Raw genomic sequence first — 21,262 nt, forward strand, 5'->3', positions numbered from 1 at the left:
CTTCACAGGGGCTGTGTACTGGTTTCCCGTGACCAATACGCAGAGGCGACTAGGTCGGCTTACTCCACCGGTCAACATTAACCACCTTACACAAGAGATTTGCACCAAAGAGGTTTTATACTAGGTCGACCGGAGGTCGACGAGGTCGACAGTGTTCTTATGAGTCTATCCCCACAGCACAGTCCATAGACTAGGTCTTTGGAGATAGCTATATGCCGGGGTGGTTCTGGTAGCGCTTAAGGTAGCAGAAAGAGTATGATTCAATTGTACTGCATGTATTGAACGAACATAAAGAGCCGAGGCCCTGCCTTAAGTACATCAAATTATGCAAATTAGATGCTAAGACCAGCCTCCCTTAGGGGCGTGGCTACAAAAGGATAAAAAGAGAACATAACTCCAGTTAGAAACTGTACAAGAAGGATAGAAACTTTGTGTTCCACCACAATTTACAAAAACATTTGTGTGGCGACATAATAGTCGCGCTGCCCACTAACGTCAGTATCGCAAAACGACAAAATGTCGCCTATGCCTGCAAAAGGGTTAATAAAACTGATTCCACACATCAACCATCAAATCATCATTTTCATTTACAAAGGAAAACATAGTGAATATCAATGAAAGAAATATCATATCATTCGTTCTGAGTATATTGATAAAGGGTTGCTAAGATGATGCACTGTCGACTGTCTCTTTTCCCTTCCTTTTCCATCAGCAAGCAAGCAGCAATCTGCATTAAAATGAAGACTGGAATTTCGGTGAAATTTCTTGGTATTACTTTGGCTGAATAAAACCTTAATGAGCATGAGCCCTTTTACTAGCTTGGTTGTAGAAACCACCCCTAAAGGAGCAAATTCACTGACAGTGCCCCATGGTCTGAAACCCCCCCCCTAAAACGTGATTTTGGGCCGAACCTAAAGGGTCTTTTAGGGGGGAGTATCAGCCCTGGGAATATATGTACAGTACTTAATTTATATAAACATTTGGTAGCCCAAGTTGAACTGCTCGTACAATATGTACAGTACTCAGTTTGTATAGACATTTGGTAGCTCCAGGTCGAACTACTCATAATATATGTACAGTACTTAATTTGTATAGACATTTGGTAGCTCCAAGTAGAGCTACTCATAATATATGTGCAGTACTTAATTTGTATAAACATTTGGTAGCCCAAGTTGAACTGCTCGTACAATATGTACAGTACTTAACTTGTATAGACATTTGGTAGCTCCAAGTCGAACTACTCATAATATATGTACAGTACTTAGTTTGTATAAACATTTGGTAGCCCAAGTTGAACTGCTCGTACAATATGTACAGTACTCAGTTTGTATAGACATTTGGTAGCTCCAAGTCGAACTACTCATACAATATGTACATACTCAGTTTGTATAGACATTTGGTAGCTCCAAGTCGAACTAATCATACAATATGTACAGTACTCAGTTTGTATAGACAATCGGTAGCTCCAAGTCAAACTACTCATACACTGATCACTGATGCTACTGCATATTTCAGTAAAGTGCTATATGATCACTGACGCCGCTACATAACATAAAACCTCTAATTGAACGCCACCTTTATTTGAACACCACCTTCAATTGACCACCACCCAGAGAAAAGGGTTGAAAAATAGACCACCACTCTCCAATTGAACGCCACCTCCATTTGACCGCCACTTTGACATTATTTGATCTTTACAAGCCTATAATATCAAGTGATTAGCAGAAAAGTTTCCACAAAATCGTATTACCCTAGGACACTTATACACTTATATTTCGCTAGTATTTAGTTTCGTGATTAGCATACAGAGTAAAATTTTGCTGCAACTTAATTTCGCATCTTTGATGAGTGCAAAAATATAGTGATGTGAAAATAAATGCAGTGGAACAAACATAATTAGATTCCTCAGGTTCGGTTCACTGGTAAGAAAATTTTTTCAATTTGGAACTAGCTTGTAATTGTGAACCGCAGGTAGAATTGTGTGGACGAGATTGATAATGCAATTTGATCGCTTGCTGCCATTTGTTTCTTGGACTAACAATGAACAAAGCTATTTAATTCTGCGTTTTCGCTCGTTCGTTATGAAAGTTTAGTTTCGCTGATGAAATTTTCGCGAGAGGATGACTCCGTGAAAACGCGAAAGTTAGATGAGGCGAATACATTAACGTTCTAGGGTAATAATGAATTGCTTATATTAATATCAGCTAATTCTTTCATTGTCCAATTCCAAAGCTTTTTCTTTTTTTCGTTAAAACTTTGAAAGCAACACCGTACCAATAATCAATAACGGTCTCAGGCTAGTGGTAGCTCTCTGTTTAACTCGGTCTTTCTACTTCGAAGTATCCTACGTTTACTAAAAAAAGGCTCAAATTAACGATGTTAGATGAACTTTCACAGCAACGCTATAGAAATAATTACTGTCTCAAGCTAATAGTGGTTCCTTGTTTAACGCGGCCCCGATACTTCGAAGTAATGTTATAAAAAGTACAAACAAACGGTTTAAATTTACGATGGTAGATGTAACTTTAAAAGCAACGTCATAGAAATTACTACTAACTGTCTTAGGCTAATAGTAGATTTTTGTTTAATGTGGTCCTAATACTTCGAAGGACATGCATATAACACCGGTTCCAAAGTTTTTGACCAGAGGTTATGTTTATTGCGAGTAAAACTTTTGCGCTTTGCATTAGTGCTTAATGTAGTGCGTAAAAGTTTGCTCTCCCAAAAATAGTTTGTACGCTAATATCGACTAGTTCAGGTGTGCAGAAGAAGAGTTGAGGTCAGAAGATATTGTGGAAGGTATTGGACAACCACTGTAGAAGATGTTCGTTCCATCGAAAGCAACAATCAGAACGCAGCTATCCGAGCACATGATGGAAATATTTCTGTTTTAAAAACGTTAATTTTTGTTTCTGCATGTAATATAAGTATGGTTCTTTTATGTCACTTGTTCATAAATATATATTTGTATCATTTGATAGATTATTGCTGTATACCTTCTAAATATGCAAATATAGCGTTTTTGCATCCTTGTGGCTATCTTAACACCGCTTACAATGAATCGATGCTCATAACTCCACTTCCATTGCACATAAAAAGCTAGTTTTGGCAGCAAACTGTAGCAAACATATCAGTGAGTGCAATGAGCTTTTATTCAGCAATGTTAAACATGTAGAGAAATAAAAATGTCTTTAAATTTAGAATGAAATAAATTCTGAAAATGCCAACAAATAGCAAAGAAGGACACAGGCTATAATATCATCGCAGGTAAATTGCGAGCAGCAGATATCATCTGGTAGAGATATTTTTTGGTTTTTGATGCACATTTATTATGAGATCTTTGACAAGTTAAAGGTAAGTTAGCAGATTTATTGCAGTCAAAATGTCTAATATCAGTCGCCCGGAAAAGTGAGCAAAATATGGGCGACATTCGCTTCGCCCGTAATAGGGCTAAATTTATCTTCCAAAAATTCTGCCAAGCTTGTTGAAAAATAGACGGTCAGCCTCTATTTGAGCACCGTCTCTAATTGACCGCCACTATAAAAAAGGTTGAAAAATAGAGCGCCATGGCGTTCCATTAGAAGTTTTACGGTATCTCAGTAAAGTGGTGTATGATCACTGATGTTACTATATGTCTCAGTAAAGCCTGTTTACCCCTTGCCTAGCACAGCTAATGTTAGTAGTTAACACTGTGTATAGGTATGCTGTAGTTAACACTGTGTATAGGATACTGTAGTTAACACTGTGTATAGGATGCTGTAGTTCACACTGTGTATAGGATACTGTAGTTAACACTGTGTATAGGATGCTGTAGTTCACACTGTGTATAGGATACTGAAGTTAACACTGTGCATAGGATGCTGTAGTTCACACTGTGTATAGGATAATGTAGGTAACACTGTGTATAGGATGCTGTAGATAACACTGTTTATAGGATGCTGTAGTTAACACTGTGTATAGGATACTGTAGTTAACACTGTGTATAGGATGTTGTAGTTACCACTGTGTATAGGATACTGTAGTTAACACTGTGTATAGGATACTGTAGTTAACACTGTGCATAGGATGCTGTAGTTAACACTGTGTATAGGACACTGTAGTTAACACTTGTGTATAGGATGCTGTAGTTCACACTGTGTATAGGATACTGAAGTTAACACTGTGCATAGGATGCTGTAGTTCACACTGTGTATAGGATAATGTAGGTAACACTGTGTATAGGATGCTGTAGATAACACTGTTTATAGGATGCTGTAGTTCACACTGTGTATAGGATACTGAAGTTAACACTGTGCATAGGATGCTGTAGTTCACACTGTGTATAGGATAATGTAGGTAACACTGTGTATAGGATGCTGTAGATAATACTGTTTATAGGATGTTGTAGTTCACACTGTGTATAGGATGCTGTAGTTAACACTGTGTATAGGATGCTGTAGTTCACACTGTGTATAGGATGCTGTAGTTAACACTGTGTATAGGACACTGTAGTTAACACTTGTGTATAGGATGCTGTAGTTCACACTGTGTATAGGATACTGAAGTTAACACTGTGCATAGGATGCTGTAGTTCACACTGTGTATAGGATAATGTAGGTAACACTGTGTATAGGATGCTGTAGATAACACTGTTTATAGGATGCTGTAGTTCACACTGTGTATAGGATACTGAAGTTAACACTGTGTATAGGATGCTGTAGTTCACACTGTGTATAGGATAATGTAGGTAACACTGTGTATAGGATGCTGTAGTTAACACTGTGTATAGGATGCTGTAGTTAACACTGTGTATAGGATGTTGTAGTTCACACTGTGTATAGGATACTGTAATTAACACTGTGTATGGGAGAGTGTAGGTAGATTTGAATTGTCTATAACGGCACTAAATTTTTAGCCAATAGAATACACAAAGTTAAAGGTTGACTTGCAACAAAACTCACATTACCGTTATTTGATATGAAAAGATTCACCATGTCTTACTCTGTTGTGTTGTAGATGCAAAATATGTGGAAAGGCGATTACAAGCTCTTAAAAGCTAAAAAACGAACAGAAAATCGCAGCCATACGAGACTGCCGTAGTTTGGATTCCCTTTCCAAAACGGCTCAAATGTGATGTAGTTGTGAGAGATGGTTTCTGTTTACACTTTCATGCAACCTCATTCGTCGAAATATTTTCACAAATATACTTCACGCATTCAATAAAACCATGTCTAGTGTTCTTACAGGTCTGTTTTATCGTCATTGTAATGCTGTCACTTTTAGCGCTGATATCTTATAACTAAAAATAAATCTTAGAACTATAAAAATTCGTTTAATTTTTAAAATTTAGCTCGAAGGAGTAGGCTACATATCATTGTCTGATAATCATGACGAGCCTGTCGGTCACCTGTGATAATCGAAAAGTGCTGCAGAAATCATTTGCGAAGTAGTGAGTCACATTATCAGATTACGACTTGACTATTAGATCAAGCCGAAACAAAACTGTAAAGTAGCGAGCATCTATATTTGATACGGGGTCTTTGGTAAAACCCGAAGTGTTTGTCATAAACTAGTGCTACGATAAGTTTTATATCAGCTTTTTAATGGCCTTTCAACTTGCGTGAGAATGGTGAATCTTTTGATACCAAATAACTGTAATGTGAATTTTGTTGCAAGTCATCCTTTTAGCGTTAAATCATCAAGCTGGAACAATCAGGTACACGACTGAATGAGTCATAGAAATCGCTGTAGTTTTACATCCTCGCACACCATTAACTAACATAACAGTCCACTATACTTTGGGCAATCAGGTTAACTGATTAACTTACCAAATGAGTTTATCAATCGTTGTGCATAGAAATCTAGAGTTGCGGCTCCACCAATTGTTCCATAGACGCCCTGTAAACTATCCTGGAAGTCCGTGCTGTTGGGCATCCTTTGCTGGCTCAATGATCTTTAAGAGAGATGCTCTTCAGCAGTAAACTGTAAATACAATACGAAGACTTAGAGAGCACTTTTATACTCTCGGCATCAATATCATCAGAAGTCTAAACTGATACATGGCCCAACTGTTTAAAGCTTGCACACAGGCCTCTTAGTTGTGCATACACCTAATATAAAAAGTGTTTGCCTTGTTACAGCTTATAAGTTCTTCATACCATATAAGTAACGAAAGCCTCCCAGGCACTTGTTTCTCTACAGAGACTGTAGACACAACAGTCAAAATCATGACCTGCCAGCTCAACAACATGTTTGGTCGTATTTTAGTTGTTGCTCATGCCATAGCCTGAGATCTTAGCTAGCTTGAAGACAGCAAAATGAGGGAATATGTCTCTAGCTGTTACTAGTGGGAAACGCTTTAGATGTAAGCTTATAGTTCAAAGCATGGCAAGAAAGCAATGAGGTATAATTTGTAGTGTGGCACCTCATTTTATGAGTCAAGCAACTAATAATAAAGGCTAATAGACTAATAAAGGCTTGTAGACAATGCAAATAATTATTGTTGATGCAAAGAGCCTCTGGTCCCTCGACAATATAGAAACTTTAGCCTCTAGTCCCTTGACTATATAGAAACTTTAGCCTCTAGTTCCTCGACTATATAGAAACTTTAGCCTCTAGTCCCTCGACAATATAGAAACTTTAGCCTGTAGTTCCTCGACTATATAGAAACTTTAGCCTCTAGTCCCTCGACAATATAGAAACTTTAGCCTCTAGTCCCTCGACAGTATAGAAACTTTAGCCTCTAGTCCCTCGACAATATAGAAACCTTAGCCTCTAGTCCCTAGACTATTCAGGTGGAAGCCATGAAGATAAGATGAGACACTAAGACACAAACTTCATGTATCTGAAAACTGAATCAGCACTTGGATATGTATGCTTCTAGTCATAATATGTACATACTACAATCACTCCTGTACATAACATATACTTTAGTTGTCAGGGTTTACTCAATGGCTCTGATGCCAAGTTATGAAGGTTCAAATGATTGGCTAGATTTGTTTAACCAGATTACTTGCTCAAGGCAAAAACGCTACTAACTGAACAGTTACAGTTTAGACCAATTTAATCAGCACTTGAAATAGAATGAACAGCAAACTACGGGTAGATTGATTTTCCCAGAAGGTTTATGAGTAATCTAAAACCTAAATACACGGTTATTTGTCACAAAAACCAACTCGCTTCTGTCTGCCATCTTTGTCTAAGTAAATGTCCAACCAGACTGACAGCAAATCTTACATAATTAAGGAATTGCAGACACAAGACAAATCAACTTGCAATAAAGATCCATGCGAAGAGGATGAGTTTATCTGGCTGTCATTGAAGGCAGCTCTTTTATGTATATCCAGAGCTGCCACTCGGTAGGCTATTAGTATGTCTCATTTGTTAAAATGAGACCAAGGAGTTTATAACAATTACTGAGTAAAGGGTGTAGGCTTTACTTAATGATTAGAAACTATTGTTGGCACTTAGGAACTGCATGAACTAAACAGTGCGAAACTGGAAACAAATGAGAAAGACTTGACGTAAAGCAATACTTTCAATTTTCTCTTGCCGAAAAATTCTTGCAAATGAAAAAGAATGTTTATGGTAATATAAAATAATTACCAGTGCCAGGGCACAGGGTTAAAACTTGACTTAGGGTATTATCAGAAACAACTTAGGGTTGACGATTGCTATTTTTATCAGCAAAAAAACTTTTTTTTGTATTTTGTTTTATTATATAATGCGATGAACATGTGTCTCTTAGTATCTTATATGAGACACGTGTTCATTCATAAAGTGATGAACAAGTTTCTCCTGATATCTTATATTAATTCATAAAGTGATGAACACGTGTCTCTTAATATCTTATATTAATTCATAGAGTGATGAACACGTATCTCTTAATATCCTATATTAATTCATAGAGTGACGAGCAAGTTTCTCCTGTTAGTTTATATTAATACATAAAATGATGAATACATATCTGCTGCTATCTGATACTATTACATAAAGTGATGAACATGGCCATATATGGCTTTTGCATTATTACATAGAGTTGTCAAATTTAATCTTATCATTGCACCTCCAGAATATCTCCCTAGCAGAGCTTCAACACACTAAACTAGCAGCACTGATATTAGATACAGTCTCTAAATTATGTGGTATAGCACTTCCCATGAGACTTCTTATTACTGGTGCTCTATTACTGTAACGACCTTGACAGTTTGAAGTGCTTTTAAATGATAGCACACAGTTTAACTAAGCTTAGCTTAAACCGCTTGCTGTAAAATTATAGCTGACTTTATTGAACTGACAGCAGCACTACTGAAGAGTATTGGCAGCAGAGCAACGCTGCCTCCCGAGTGTAAAGAGAAACAAGTTACAGCATGAATAAAATTTACTTCAAGCCTCATAACAGTCTTTCTACAACTGATGCCATTTGTTCATAATAAGGGATAAGAAAGGCTGAAAATGACTACGAAACAATTCATCAAAATAAGCGTGGTTTACAAAAAGTACCTTTAAATATATTAAATTATATACAAATAAACTAAATCAAATATTAAAGAAGCAGAATAGATAAAGGGTGAAACATACTTGGAAAAATACTTACTTGTGTTTGTCTTAATGACTTAGCACATGCAAACCTATATGATTCTAATTATAAAATGATGTAGTTTTTCAATTGACTATTACAAGTATACATGTTCATATAAACCTGGATATCTCTAGAATTCTTATGTTATGAGTTTTTCGAGAAACACAAAAGAATTGTAGTTTTGGCAGGTTTTTTCTGTTAAATCCAAAACAAACTCAGCGACTTTTACTTGAGAGAAAGAGAATCATATGAACACCGATATGCTGCCAGTATTGAAAGTATTACCAGTTTAGGCAGTCACTCACAAATCAAATAACAGAATGTTTTATTCTAGTGAGCTTACCTACTATACAATACACAGCCCTATTCTCACAGCAGAAAACAAGGAGACTAGTTGAGATAAATGCGTGTGAGATGGGTGACCAGCACTCTTTGTTATTGCCTATTCGCCTCTCCAGTAACAGAATTATTTAAAGATTTAATGCAATTAATGGGATGAGCCTGAGGAACCAGGCACAATTTAGCTTGAGGAACCAGGCACAATTGAGAAGCCACAGCTTGCGTATCCATGAAGTGTATCCATGAACACGCTTATCTTGGTAAGAGGGGTGTTCTGTTGATGGACTGAAAGTGACCCAAGGGATCCAGGCCCACTGTCTAAAGATGCTGTAACACGGCCTCGTATTGAAGTTGAGAGTTCATACACGTAACCCAGTTGAGAGTACATATGCGGGCCTCCTGCGTGTGTATGAACTCTCAACTGAGTTCTGTTGACACGTACTATAAAATAATACAAAACATGATTGCTCAGTGATAGCGGCATTGAAGTCATAGCACAAAACTTTAAGCAGTGGTCTACAGTTTACACACATAATTAGCAGAGTGGTACTGATGCAGGTTACACAGGAGGCTAGTGTATCATACCCGCAATATAGCTTTCGTTTCAGTAGCTACCACACTTGTGGGGCTAATGTATTATACCCCCAATATAGCCCTTGTTTCAGTAGCTACCACACTCGTGGGGCTAATGTATCATACCCCCAATATAGCCCTTGTTTCAGTAGCTACCACACTCGTGGGGCTAATGTATCATGCCCCCAATATAGCTTTTGTTTCAGTAGCTACCACACTTGTGGGGCTAATGTATCATACCCCCAATATAGCCCTTGTTTCAGTAGCTACCACACTTGTGGGGCTATTGTATCATACCCACAATATAGCTTTCGTTTCACTAGCTACCACACTTGTGGGGCTAATGTATCATACCCCCAATATAGCCCTTATTTCAGTAGCTACCACACTTGTGGGGCTAATGTATCATACCCCCAATATAGCCCTTGTTTCAGTAGCTACCACACTTGTGGGGCTAGTGTATCATACCCGCAATATAGCTTTCATTTCAGTAGCTACCACAATTGTGGGGCTAATGTATCATTCCCCCAATATAGCTTTTGTTTCAGTAGCTACCACACTTGTGGGGCTAATGTATCATACCCCCAATATAGCCCTTGTTTCAGTAGCTACCACACTTGTGAGGCTAATGTATCATGCCCCCAATATAGCTTTTGTTTCAGTAGCTACCACACTTGTGGGGCTAGTGTATCATACCCGCAATATAGCTTTCATTTCAGTAGCTACCACAATTGCGGGGCTAATCTATCATTCCCCCAATATAGCTTTTGTTTCAGTAGCTACCACACTTGTGGGGCTCATGTATTATACCCTCTTGTTTCAGTAGCTACCACATTTGTGGCTGGCTCGTTTTATAGTGTTTCCATATAAAGTATGTGAACTCTAGGGCACAATAACTCAACTTCAAAATTGTCTTCTCCTTGCTTCCACACAATGCATCTTATGTTGATCTTATTAGATTCGTGCATCTAGCCTATAATAATTCAGTATGCAATATTTGCTTCTATTTCTCTCCTTGTCCTGTGAACTCCTTACCAAACCTGTACTCAAGTTTTGTTGCCTTCACATGAAGCTGTTGTGAAGGAGTATACACGAGATGCACAAAATGAAAAGTATTCTTTTAATTCATTCGACTCTGAACATTCCTATAACAGCATGAAATGAGGATATTTCAGGCCTCAAAGCATCATTTGCATTTGTTGCCCACTACGTATAATGCTGTTTCAGGGTTTGGCTGTTGCCCACTACGTATAATGCTGTTTTAGGGTCTGACTGTTGCCCACTACTTATAATGCTGTTTCAGGGTTTGGCTGTTGCCCACTACTTATAATGCTGTTTCAGGGTTTGGCTGTTGCCCACTACGTATAATGATATTTTAGGGTTTGGCTGTTGCCCACTACTTATAATGCTGTTTCAGGGTTTGGCTGTTGCCCACTACTTATAATGCTGTTTTAGGGTCTGACTGTTGCCCACTACGTATAATGCTGTTTCAGGGTTTGGCTGTTGCCCACTACGTATAATGCTGTTTCAGGGTCTGACTGTTGCCCACTACTTATAATGCTGTTTCAGGGTCTGACTGTTGCCCACTACTTATAATGCTGTTTCAGGGTTTGGCTGTTGCCCACTACGTATAATGCTGTTTCAGGGTTTGGCTGTTGCCCACTACGTATAATGCTGTTTCAGGGTCTGACTGTTGCCCACTACTTATAATGCTGTTTCAGGGTCTGACTGTTGCCCACTACTTATAATGCTGTTTCAGGGTTTGGCTGTTGCCCACTACTTATAATGCTGTTTTAGGGTCTGACTGTTGCCCACTACTTATAATGCTGTTTCAGGGTTTGGCTGTTGCCCACTACTTATAATGCTGTTTTAGGGTCTGACTGTTGCCCACTACGTATAATGCTGTTTCAGGGTTTGGCTGATTTAACTGCAGTTTGGCAGGTGGACATCGAACAACCAACTTGGTAACATACCATCTCCAGCAACCACCTGAATCTTGCTCAAATGATTTACCCTCGATGAAGAAACGACAAGAGTAAGGCAAGGCTGCCAGGGTAGGTGAGACAAATGAGTATTACGCACAAACGTGATTACAGTGAAGGCAGCTCTCTTACATCACACTGACCAATCACAGCAACATTATATGCTGACCCTTTAAATTGCATTACAAGCTGACGCAAAAAGGAAGCAAGGAAATTAGCTTATCATGACTAGCTGACTAGCTTTATTGTAACACCCAAACAGCAAGCTGAAATATCACAGTGAGAATATGACACAATCATTCAAAAAAGAATTGCCAAGCCCCATCCAATTTATCTGTACAAAATTTCTTTGTACAGATAAACAACCAATTGAAATAGCAAACACTTCACTAGTCTGTTACTAATCCAGTGTAAAATGTTTGTATTTGAGAATACATGAAACGTCAAAAACTGGAAGCTGCATCTCTGAAGGCGACTACCAAACAGATATCAGATATACAACTACTGTAAAAAAAAGCATCACCAAAAGCAGACACATGGGACAAGCACAAAAGGCGAACAATGCGAGAAAAAATCTTATCCGCTCACTATGAGATTTCTATGTTAAAAGTATGTTGACATCTAAAAATCTAAAATGGTAGCGAATGTTCGACATAACTCGACATAAATATGATAAAGCAGTTGACCTAAATAAATTCTAAGGGAGTCAAGTTTAGAGGAAAGAAGAGCTGTCTCTAGGTATCGCCGCTACCATTGTCATGTCTCTGTACTAAAATTCGTGGCTGACTCATCATTCGTGCCGTGTTTGGCTTGCCAGGCTTGCTGCCAGTTGCTGTCACTGTAGCTGACAGTTTCTTGGGAAGACGTCCGATATCCGCTCGTGCTCTGAAAAACCATCAAAAATAATTTTCTGAGAATACACTCCTTGTAATTTTCATAACAACGTATGACTGTGTCACAACAGGTGGTGACAAAACATAAGGATCTATGTAAACACCACATGTCTATGGAATTTACGGCCAGCAAAAGTGAATACTACAGAGGCCTCACTTTCATATTTCTTAAGCCAACGACCTAAGCTAAATTTGTGAAACCCCCCTTTCTTCAGCCTCCTCGAGTTCAACTGAATCAACCTTGACCTGTTACTGTGGCCACTTAACCTTGCTCTATCATTAAAATTTATCCGGAGCACGAGAAGGTGCTCTATCCTCAGATTACAGCCTTTGGACAGTGTTATAACCCTGCCAAAATAGCCTTAGAACACTGCCGTAACCCTGGTCTGATACTGATACTCTGGCCTGAGAACAGTTCTCTAATCCTCACAGAATAGCCCCAAAACAGTGTGTTATCCCTCTCTGTTTCAGCACACCGACGAAGGTAACTTCCAGAACACTGGCAGCGATCAACATACAGAGATATGAGCAATGTAGAGCAATTAACAGGCAAAACTATGCACTGTCATTCAGTTGGACAGCTCAGCAAGAGAACAGACCAGTGTTTGCAACAAGAGTGTTTATTTTTATTAACTCTGATTGGCAGATAAGAGTGCAGTCAAATACGATTATACACTTCAAATGCCTGGCCATGGAAAAACGTAATGGAATATGCAAGCTATTTCTGAGCAGCAAATGCAGAAGTGATACAAGCAACACCAGACGAGCTGGCGCCACGGAGCAAGTCAGGCGCATGTCATATCAAAGACTGGCGACAGCTATAAATAGGAATACGCTTCTCAGATCTGATTGGATCCAGTGAACCAGAGATGGAAAGCAACTGAAACGGTATAGCATAATCACAGTCGGGACAAAACATTCTGAGTGGAAAATATTATTAGTGTCACATCCTCAGACAAAACTGAAAGCATAAATCATAATAAAAATTTCTGAGCTTAACATGTATATAAACAAATATTTAGTGTTCATTAAAGCTGAAAACACATAAAAATTGTTAATTTGCTGTTGCACTCTGTGTATCTATGTCTGCCGAAATTAATAGGCCCTATAGGTATATTATAAGTATATAACATATATATATTGTATATAAACCAAAGCAGTAGTATTCTTTCCATAACATATTTTGAACACACTTTTATTAAAAAAGACATGTTCAAATGCTTTGAACCGATGTTTGACCCAATTTGGTGTATATATATATCTACTAGCTGTGCTACCAGGCGTTGCCCGGGTAATGAAACTGGGCTTATAAACAACGAGAAGTAATGAGAGTTGCCTGCCACTTGCTATTAGCCTGGCACATTGCCAATGCATATTTGACTAAACGTACTAATAGGAGCTACCCTCTCCGTGACGTTACGCAATCACCCTGTGTAGTACGCAAAGCCATTTGCTCCAATATAGTGACATATATCGCCTAGTTAAATTATCGAGCTCATGTGGCTGAGTTGGTACGCGTCTGACTGACGATTCGGAAAGTTCAAGATCAAATCTTCTGCAATATGGAATTGTTATTCCAAGATTTCAATAGCTATAGCTGAACATACAAACTTTGAGAGATATATATATATATATAGATATATATATATATATATATATATAATGTGTGTCTTCGGTTCGTCCAGCTATAGCTATTAAAATCTTGGAGTAAAAGCTTGCTGCGTGCTGGATTTGAACTCACAGAGATTGCATTAGACCGCTGAGCTACACAGCTTTTGCATTTCTTATTTTTTTAAATTGTTCAAAAACTAATGTTTTATTACTATTACCTATTTTTCAATTTGTAATTTTTAAATGAGCAGTTTTAATTCCAAATGTGCCGTTACACTATTATTTCTAGTTTTTCGTAAGTTTCGATTGCTAAATCGGTGAAGGCTAATACTTTTCACGCAGACAATCGCATTATCTTGAGTAGGAATAGCCTTTACATTCTCTCTCCGTTCGGTCAGACAAAGTACCAGACAAAGACAGTCTGATATCTAACTGATAGTTTGATAACTATCGAGATATACCAGTATCGTCGTATTCAAAGTTTTGACGGATAGCTTCCACTGGAATAGTAACTTTTTTACACACGCACACACGCACTTCTGTGCACGATTTGTTATTATTAATTCAACACATTCAGGATTTTTATTGTTTTCTCAGTTCATAATAATTGTATCATTACCAAATCATCTGTTATTGTAATCGTAACAAAACAGACTTAATTTAGCTATTCCTTGCTAATTATTTCACATTTACATTTAAACACTTTTATAGTTGTTTTATTTTGTTTCTTAATTTATTTGACCTGCACAAAGCATTTTCCTAATGGTATGAAGTGGGAAAGTTACAGTTGTTTGACAAAGTTTGAAAACCTTCACAGTTGTTTTATTTTTTCCCTTAATTTATTTTAATAGCACAAAAGCATTTTTTTCATGACATGAAGTTTGAAAGTTAGAATGGCAACTGTTGCTATATGTTAAATATGTTATGTTATAATTATGTTATATATATGTTAAAAAAAATTTTCTTGTGCAAAGACTTATATTATCCAGGAAATGCCTGGCATTCATCTAATATATATATACAGTACATTTTTTTTATACATATATACCGGAATGGGAAAACATCAGTTTTAACCATAGGATTTTAACATGCCTTTCTTGATAAAAGCATATTCAAAATATGCTCAAAATATGGAAAGAATACTACTGTACTGGTTCTAAATTGTAATTTTGATGAGGGAGTCTCCCAACCCTCCCTTACGTGGCTGGCGAGGAGGAATAGGCTTTAATAAATACTATGACAGTTTTACCAACAAAATTCCTACCAAAATTAGAAAAAGTGTTGCAGATGCTTGAAATTGACTATATTTAAAACTATTGTTATAAAAAAAAGATACAGAGGGTCACAAGCGGCCAGTGAGAATTAAACTTTTGTGTATACACAGATTCTTTGGAAAAGTTAAGGATAGAGGATTTAAACTCAACATCACACTTCTTCCCGAGTCTTGTGGAATTACGTAGCCTAAAAATACCAATAATAATAATACTAGGTCAGCTGCATCCGTTTAGACAAGTACTCTTTCACGTTGGGAAATTACAACAAGCAGCCGGAGCAACTGCAGCTCTAAATCTGACAAGTGAACTGGTTAGGTCATGCTCAATTAACTAGTGTTTAATTGGAAGACGTATCTTTAGCGAATAAAATATTCACTTTATTTTATAAAATAAAGTAGTAAATGAAACACTAAGCCTATTGTCATTCATGATTGCGCGTCGGCAGGAGGGTTAAAGTCAAAGAAATAGCGGGAACAACGCTTATTTATAGAGTTCGATTCCCGTGTGACTGTGCTTTACGACCAACGTTAAAGCGGTCGATCCAGCCCCGAGTGACAGTGCTTTATGACCTTCGCTTATTTATAGTGTTCGATCCATCCCCGCGTGACAGTGCTTTACGACCAACGCCTATTTATAGAATTCGATCCATCCCTGCGTGTCAGTGCTTTACGACCAACGCCTATTTATAGAGTTCAATATATCCATAAATTATATCAGTACTGTTTCAGCTTATTCAGGTTCTTCAATATCTTGGCTTTCAAATGAGCCATTGTTTGACATGGTGAGACAGACATTGGTTGGTGTTTATAGGATTTCCCCAGAGCTCTACCGCAGAAATGTTCAATGGTAAAGGCTCGCTTATTGTGATGTCACAATTTTTATATTCGGTGTTGTGCACTCTTACCGCTTATTTATCAACTACGATAATGACGCTAGTGGCAGGCGAAGGTAGGACAAATCCAGAAAACCAATGAAGATGACAAAGGAGTCAGTGTCATTAGCTCTTCCTGTACAGATTACTTCTATGATAAGTAGCCCAGATTCCAAGCACCATACTATATTTTCCTGATGATATTATGCACTAGCCCTCTCTTTTTATTGTGATGTTGACGCGCACGACTGAGGCTAATTAATTTCAAGCATTGGGTGATCTCGCAAGAGTGCAATTTACATATAGTCCTAGGGCCACGCCACAGCAGGTCACAATTGAGGTGATTTCATTACCTTTATCAATGACAGTATATTTATTAAGCATAATCATATTTAGAATGCAACTTGGAAAGCGATACAAATTCTTCAGATGATAATAATACTACTACTGCATTTCTGTATGGGACAAACGATGCCATCATATAAAACGATGTGATAATAATTACTATGTTTAAAATGAACGAAAGGATGAAAAAAGCAAACTTTAACAATCACCCGAAATTAATTAACCCAGACCATGTCTTAGTATTGGTCGGGCGTTAGCACAATCCCCGGGTATTGTTGATTATCTAGAATCCTAGTTTATTATTAGCGCTCTCTGAGTTTAAGAGCACCGATTGTCACAGAAAAGTGCAGCCTCAATGGCAGCAAAGGGATCGACGACCTAAGGCTAAATGATAATACGACATCACATTGTGGGCACCACAACCAAGTGTTTTTTATATTGCAGGACATACTTTTGACACCCTGTTGTTCATAGTTCTATTATTCTTTGTGTATTGAATATAGGTTCATTCGAAAGCCAATACTCTGAAGTACTAAAATATATGATAAAAGTACTGAAATAATTGACGTGCTTTAAATGTTTCTAGTTTTGGAAAAATTTGTAAGACTGAGCTACTAACTTTAGTTTAACATTTCTACTAATTTGAAAACGAATTTTGACTAAATATATTGTCGCCTTTAAATGTGTTGTCGTTGTTAGCCAAAGCTTTGAAGTTGCACGTATTATGTATCAAACTGAAGATCAGTCTCCTCTATTCAAATATGTTATCAAAACAGTCTTACTAATCAAAAAATTGCTGTTTTTTGTACTAATAAGCAACACAAGTTTGCACTTTGAGTAACAAACTAATTCAAATGTGTTTTTAATAACATATTTGAAGAGAGAAGACTCATTTTGATATATAATAGATGCAACTTCAAAGCATTGCCTAGCAACTACGACAACCTATTTACGAAAACTAGTCTAAATTCTAGGGCGGTCCATTTATTTTTCACACGACCGTAAATTGATGGTTGATAAATTGCTAAATTTCAATTTTAGTTATGCAAATATTTATGATAGCAACTACTCTTATCAAACTTACCGTCATTCAAGCTCCTTACAACAGTGCTTTATATTATGAGTGGTAAGACATTGCTGATGCCAATAAAACCGAACTCTACCAACTTTTCATAATGTTTATGGCCTTACAGCAACCTGAGTGCAACTCATATTTGCAGCAATGTGTTTCAGTGAAATCCTTCATCACGATGCAACAACATTTACATAACCATTACTTTCCAAATACAAGGAAACTCGGATAAATCGCCCTCGGATATATCGAACACATGGTTAACTCGAATGGATTTGCTTGGTCCGTTCCCCCGCAATGAAAAATGGCTTTAGATAACTCGACCGAAACACCGTTAACTCGAACAGTTTTTTGCCAAACGGCTACCGAGACGGTTGTTACTATCGCTTTAGAATATCACTTTATTCCAAGCCATAGAGATAAACATCGACTTTTAGTAGTTCTTAGGCCTCGTTATTACCAACATCGGCAAATATTTTCATTAACGACTTTTCTAAAGGTTTGCAAAAATCAAATTTTACCAAACATCCACTTAGCGATAAGCCCTCCGAAAGCAAGAAAAGCGAGATAAAATTTGAATAACTTTAAAGTATATCGGCAAAATCGATAATGGGTTTTTAATAGTAAAGCAGTTTTGTAATAACTGACTTACTGCAAAACTGATCTTGGTTAAAACGCTCGGCAGAAAAATACGTATGTATTTTTTTTGAGCGTTTTAACCGCGATCAAGTTTTGCCTATTATAATCTGAGAATGTCCTGGCAGTCACATCACCTAAAACAACAAACAAATCTCAAGTGATAGAAAAATATTTATACTTTCTGACTAAAAATATTTAAAACTTCACACGAGAGACCCTTTAACTTGCAACAAGCAATCTATGCTTTTGATTGATATATAGTTTGTATATGTACATGTATCTACTGATAAATACGTGCACTTATGACTGTCCTGATAACTTGAACGCTCTAATAACTCGAACACTTTTGCTAGGTCCCTTGAAGTTTAAGTTATCCGTGTTTCACTGTACATCCTTAGTAACTACTCCCTTCTCTACGTTCATACGAATAAGTGTTTCGGACACACAATTCCCAGAAAGCCAAACACTATATAATTATAATAGGCCGTAACTGTTTCTGTATCATATTAAAAAAACTTCTCAGTTACGTTAAGCCACTCAGAAATACAGCTTACCAGTATTTACTTGAAATATTATAACATAATATTGAAACGCCACCTGATAGTAACCATACAGCTTACCAGTATTTACTTGAAATATTATAACATAGTATTGAAACTCCACCTAATAGTAACCATACAGCTTACCAGTATTTACTTGAAATATTATAACATAGTATTGAAACTTTACCTGATAGTAACCATACAGCTTACCAGTATTTACTTGAAATATTATAACATAGTATTGAAACTCCACCAGATAGTAACCATACAGCTTACCAGTATTTACTTGAAATATTATAACATAGTATTGAAACTTTACCTGATAGTAACCATACAGCTTACCAGTATTTACTTGAAATATTATAACATAGTATTGAAACTCCACCTGATAGTAACCATGCAGCTTACCAGTATTTACTTGAAATATTATAACATAGTATTGAAACTCCACCGGATAGTAACCATACAGCTTACCAGTATTTACTTGAAATATTATAACATAGTATTGAAACTCCACCGGATAGTAACCATACAGCTTACCAGTATTTACTTGAAATATTATAACATAGTATTGAAACTCCACCTGATAGTAACCATACAGCTTACCAGTATTTACTTGAAATATTATAACATAGTATTGAAACTCCACCAGATAGTAACCATACAGCTTACCAGTATTTACTTGAAATATTATAACATAGTATTGAAACTCCACCAGATAGTAACCATACAGCTTACCAGTATTTACTTGAAATATTATAACATAGTATTGAAACTCCACCTGATAGTAACCATACAGCTTACCAGTATTTACTTGAAATATTATAACATAGTATTGAAACTCCACCAGATAGTAACCATACAGCTTACCAGTATTTACTTGAAATATTATAACATAGTATTGAAACTCCACCTGATAGTAACCATGCAGCTTACCAGTATTTACTTGAAATATTATAACATAGTATTGAAACTCCACCAGATAGTAACCATACAGCTTACCAGTATTTACTTGAAATATTATAACATAGTATTGAAACTCCACCTAATAGTAACCATGCAGCTTACCAGTATTTACTTGAAATATTATAACATAGTATTGAAACTCCACCAGATAGTAACCATACAGCTTACCAGTATTTACTTGAAATATTATAACATAGTATTGAAACTCCACCTGGTAGTAACCATACAGCTTACCAGTATTTACTTGAAATATTATAACATAGTATTGAAACTCCACCTAATAGTAACCATACAGCTTACCAGTATTTACTTGAAATATTATAACATAGTATTGAAACTCCACCTGGTAGTAACCATACAGCTTACCAGTATTTACTTGAAATATTATAACATAGTATTGAAACTCCACCTGATAGTAACCATACAGCTTACCAGTATTTACTTGAAATATCATAACATAGTATTGAAACTCCACCTGATAGTAACCATACAGCTTACCAGTATTTACTTGAAATATTATAACATAGTATTGAAACTCCACCTGATAGTAACCATACAGCTTACCAGTATTTACTTGAAATATTATAACATAGTATTGAAACTCCACCAGATAGTAACCATACAGCTTACCAGTATTTACTTGAAATATTATAACATGGTACTGAAACTCCACCTGATAGTAACCATACAGCTTACCAGTATTTACTTGAAATATTATAACATAGTATTGAAACTTTACCTAATAGTAACCATACAGCTTACCAGTATTTACTTGAAATATTATAACATAGTATTGAAACTCCACCTGGTAGTAACCATACAGCTTACCAGTATTTACTTGAAATATTATAACATAGTATTGAAACTCCACCAGATAGTAACCATACAGCTTACCAGTATTTACTTGAAATATTATAACATAGTATTGAAACTCCACCTGATAGTAACCATACAGCTTACCAGTATTTACTGGAAATATTATAACATAGTATTGAAACTCCACCTGATAGTAACCATACAGCTTACCAGTATTTACTTGAAATATAACATAGTATTGAAACTCCACCTGATAGTAACCATACAGCTTACCAGTATTTACTTGAAATATTATAACATAGTATTGAAACTCCACCTGATAGTAACCATACAGCTTACCAGTATTTACTTGAAATATTATAAAATAGTATTGAAACTCCACCTGATAGTAACCATACAGCTTACCAGTATTTACTTGAAATATTATAACATGGTATTGAAACTCCACCAGATAGTAACCATACAGCTTACCAGTATTTACTTGAAATATAACATAGTATTGAAACTCCACCTGATAGTAACCATACAGCTTACCAGTATTTACTTGAAATATTATAACATAGTATTGAAACTCCATCTGATAGTAACCATACAGCTTACCAGTATTTACTTGAAATATTATAACATGGTATTGAAACTCCACCAGATAGTAACCATACAGCTTACCAGTATTTACTTGAAATATAACATAGTATTGAAACTCCACCTGATAGTAACCATACAGCTTACCAGTATTTACTTGAAATATTATAACATAGTATTGAAACTCCACCTGATAG

The 21,262-nt window shown here is 36.6% G+C and overlaps 2 protein-coding genes across 2 annotated transcripts in view; both read right to left on the bottom strand.

Annotated features, from left to right (window-relative positions):
• Positions 1-5,914, bottom strand: part of LOC137399412 (ras guanyl-releasing protein 3-like) — a 38,787-nt gene extending 32,873 nt beyond the window's left edge. Inside the window, exon 1 of the mRNA XM_068085512.1 lies at positions 5,808-5,914. Within this exon, the coding sequence (XP_067941613.1) occupies positions 5,808-5,913 (106 nt within the window). The 5' untranslated portion in view covers position 5,914. The remainder of the gene's footprint in view (positions 1-5,807) is intronic.
• Positions 5,915-11,681: 5,767 nt separating this feature from the next.
• The window catches only part of LOC137399820 (centrosomal protein POC5-like), a 51,096-nt gene continuing 41,515 nt past the window's right edge, over positions 11,682-21,262 (bottom strand). Inside the window, exon 10 of the mRNA XM_068086054.1 lies at positions 11,682-12,339. Within this exon, the coding sequence (XP_067942155.1) occupies positions 12,189-12,339 (151 nt within the window). The 3' untranslated portion in view covers positions 11,682-12,188. The remainder of the gene's footprint in view (positions 12,340-21,262) is intronic.

Source organism: Watersipora subatra, chromosome 7, assembly GCF_963576615.1.
Source record: "Watersipora subatra chromosome 7, tzWatSuba1.1, whole genome shotgun sequence".
NCBI lineage: Eukaryota > Metazoa > Bryozoa > Gymnolaemata > Cheilostomatida > Watersiporidae > Watersipora > Watersipora subatra.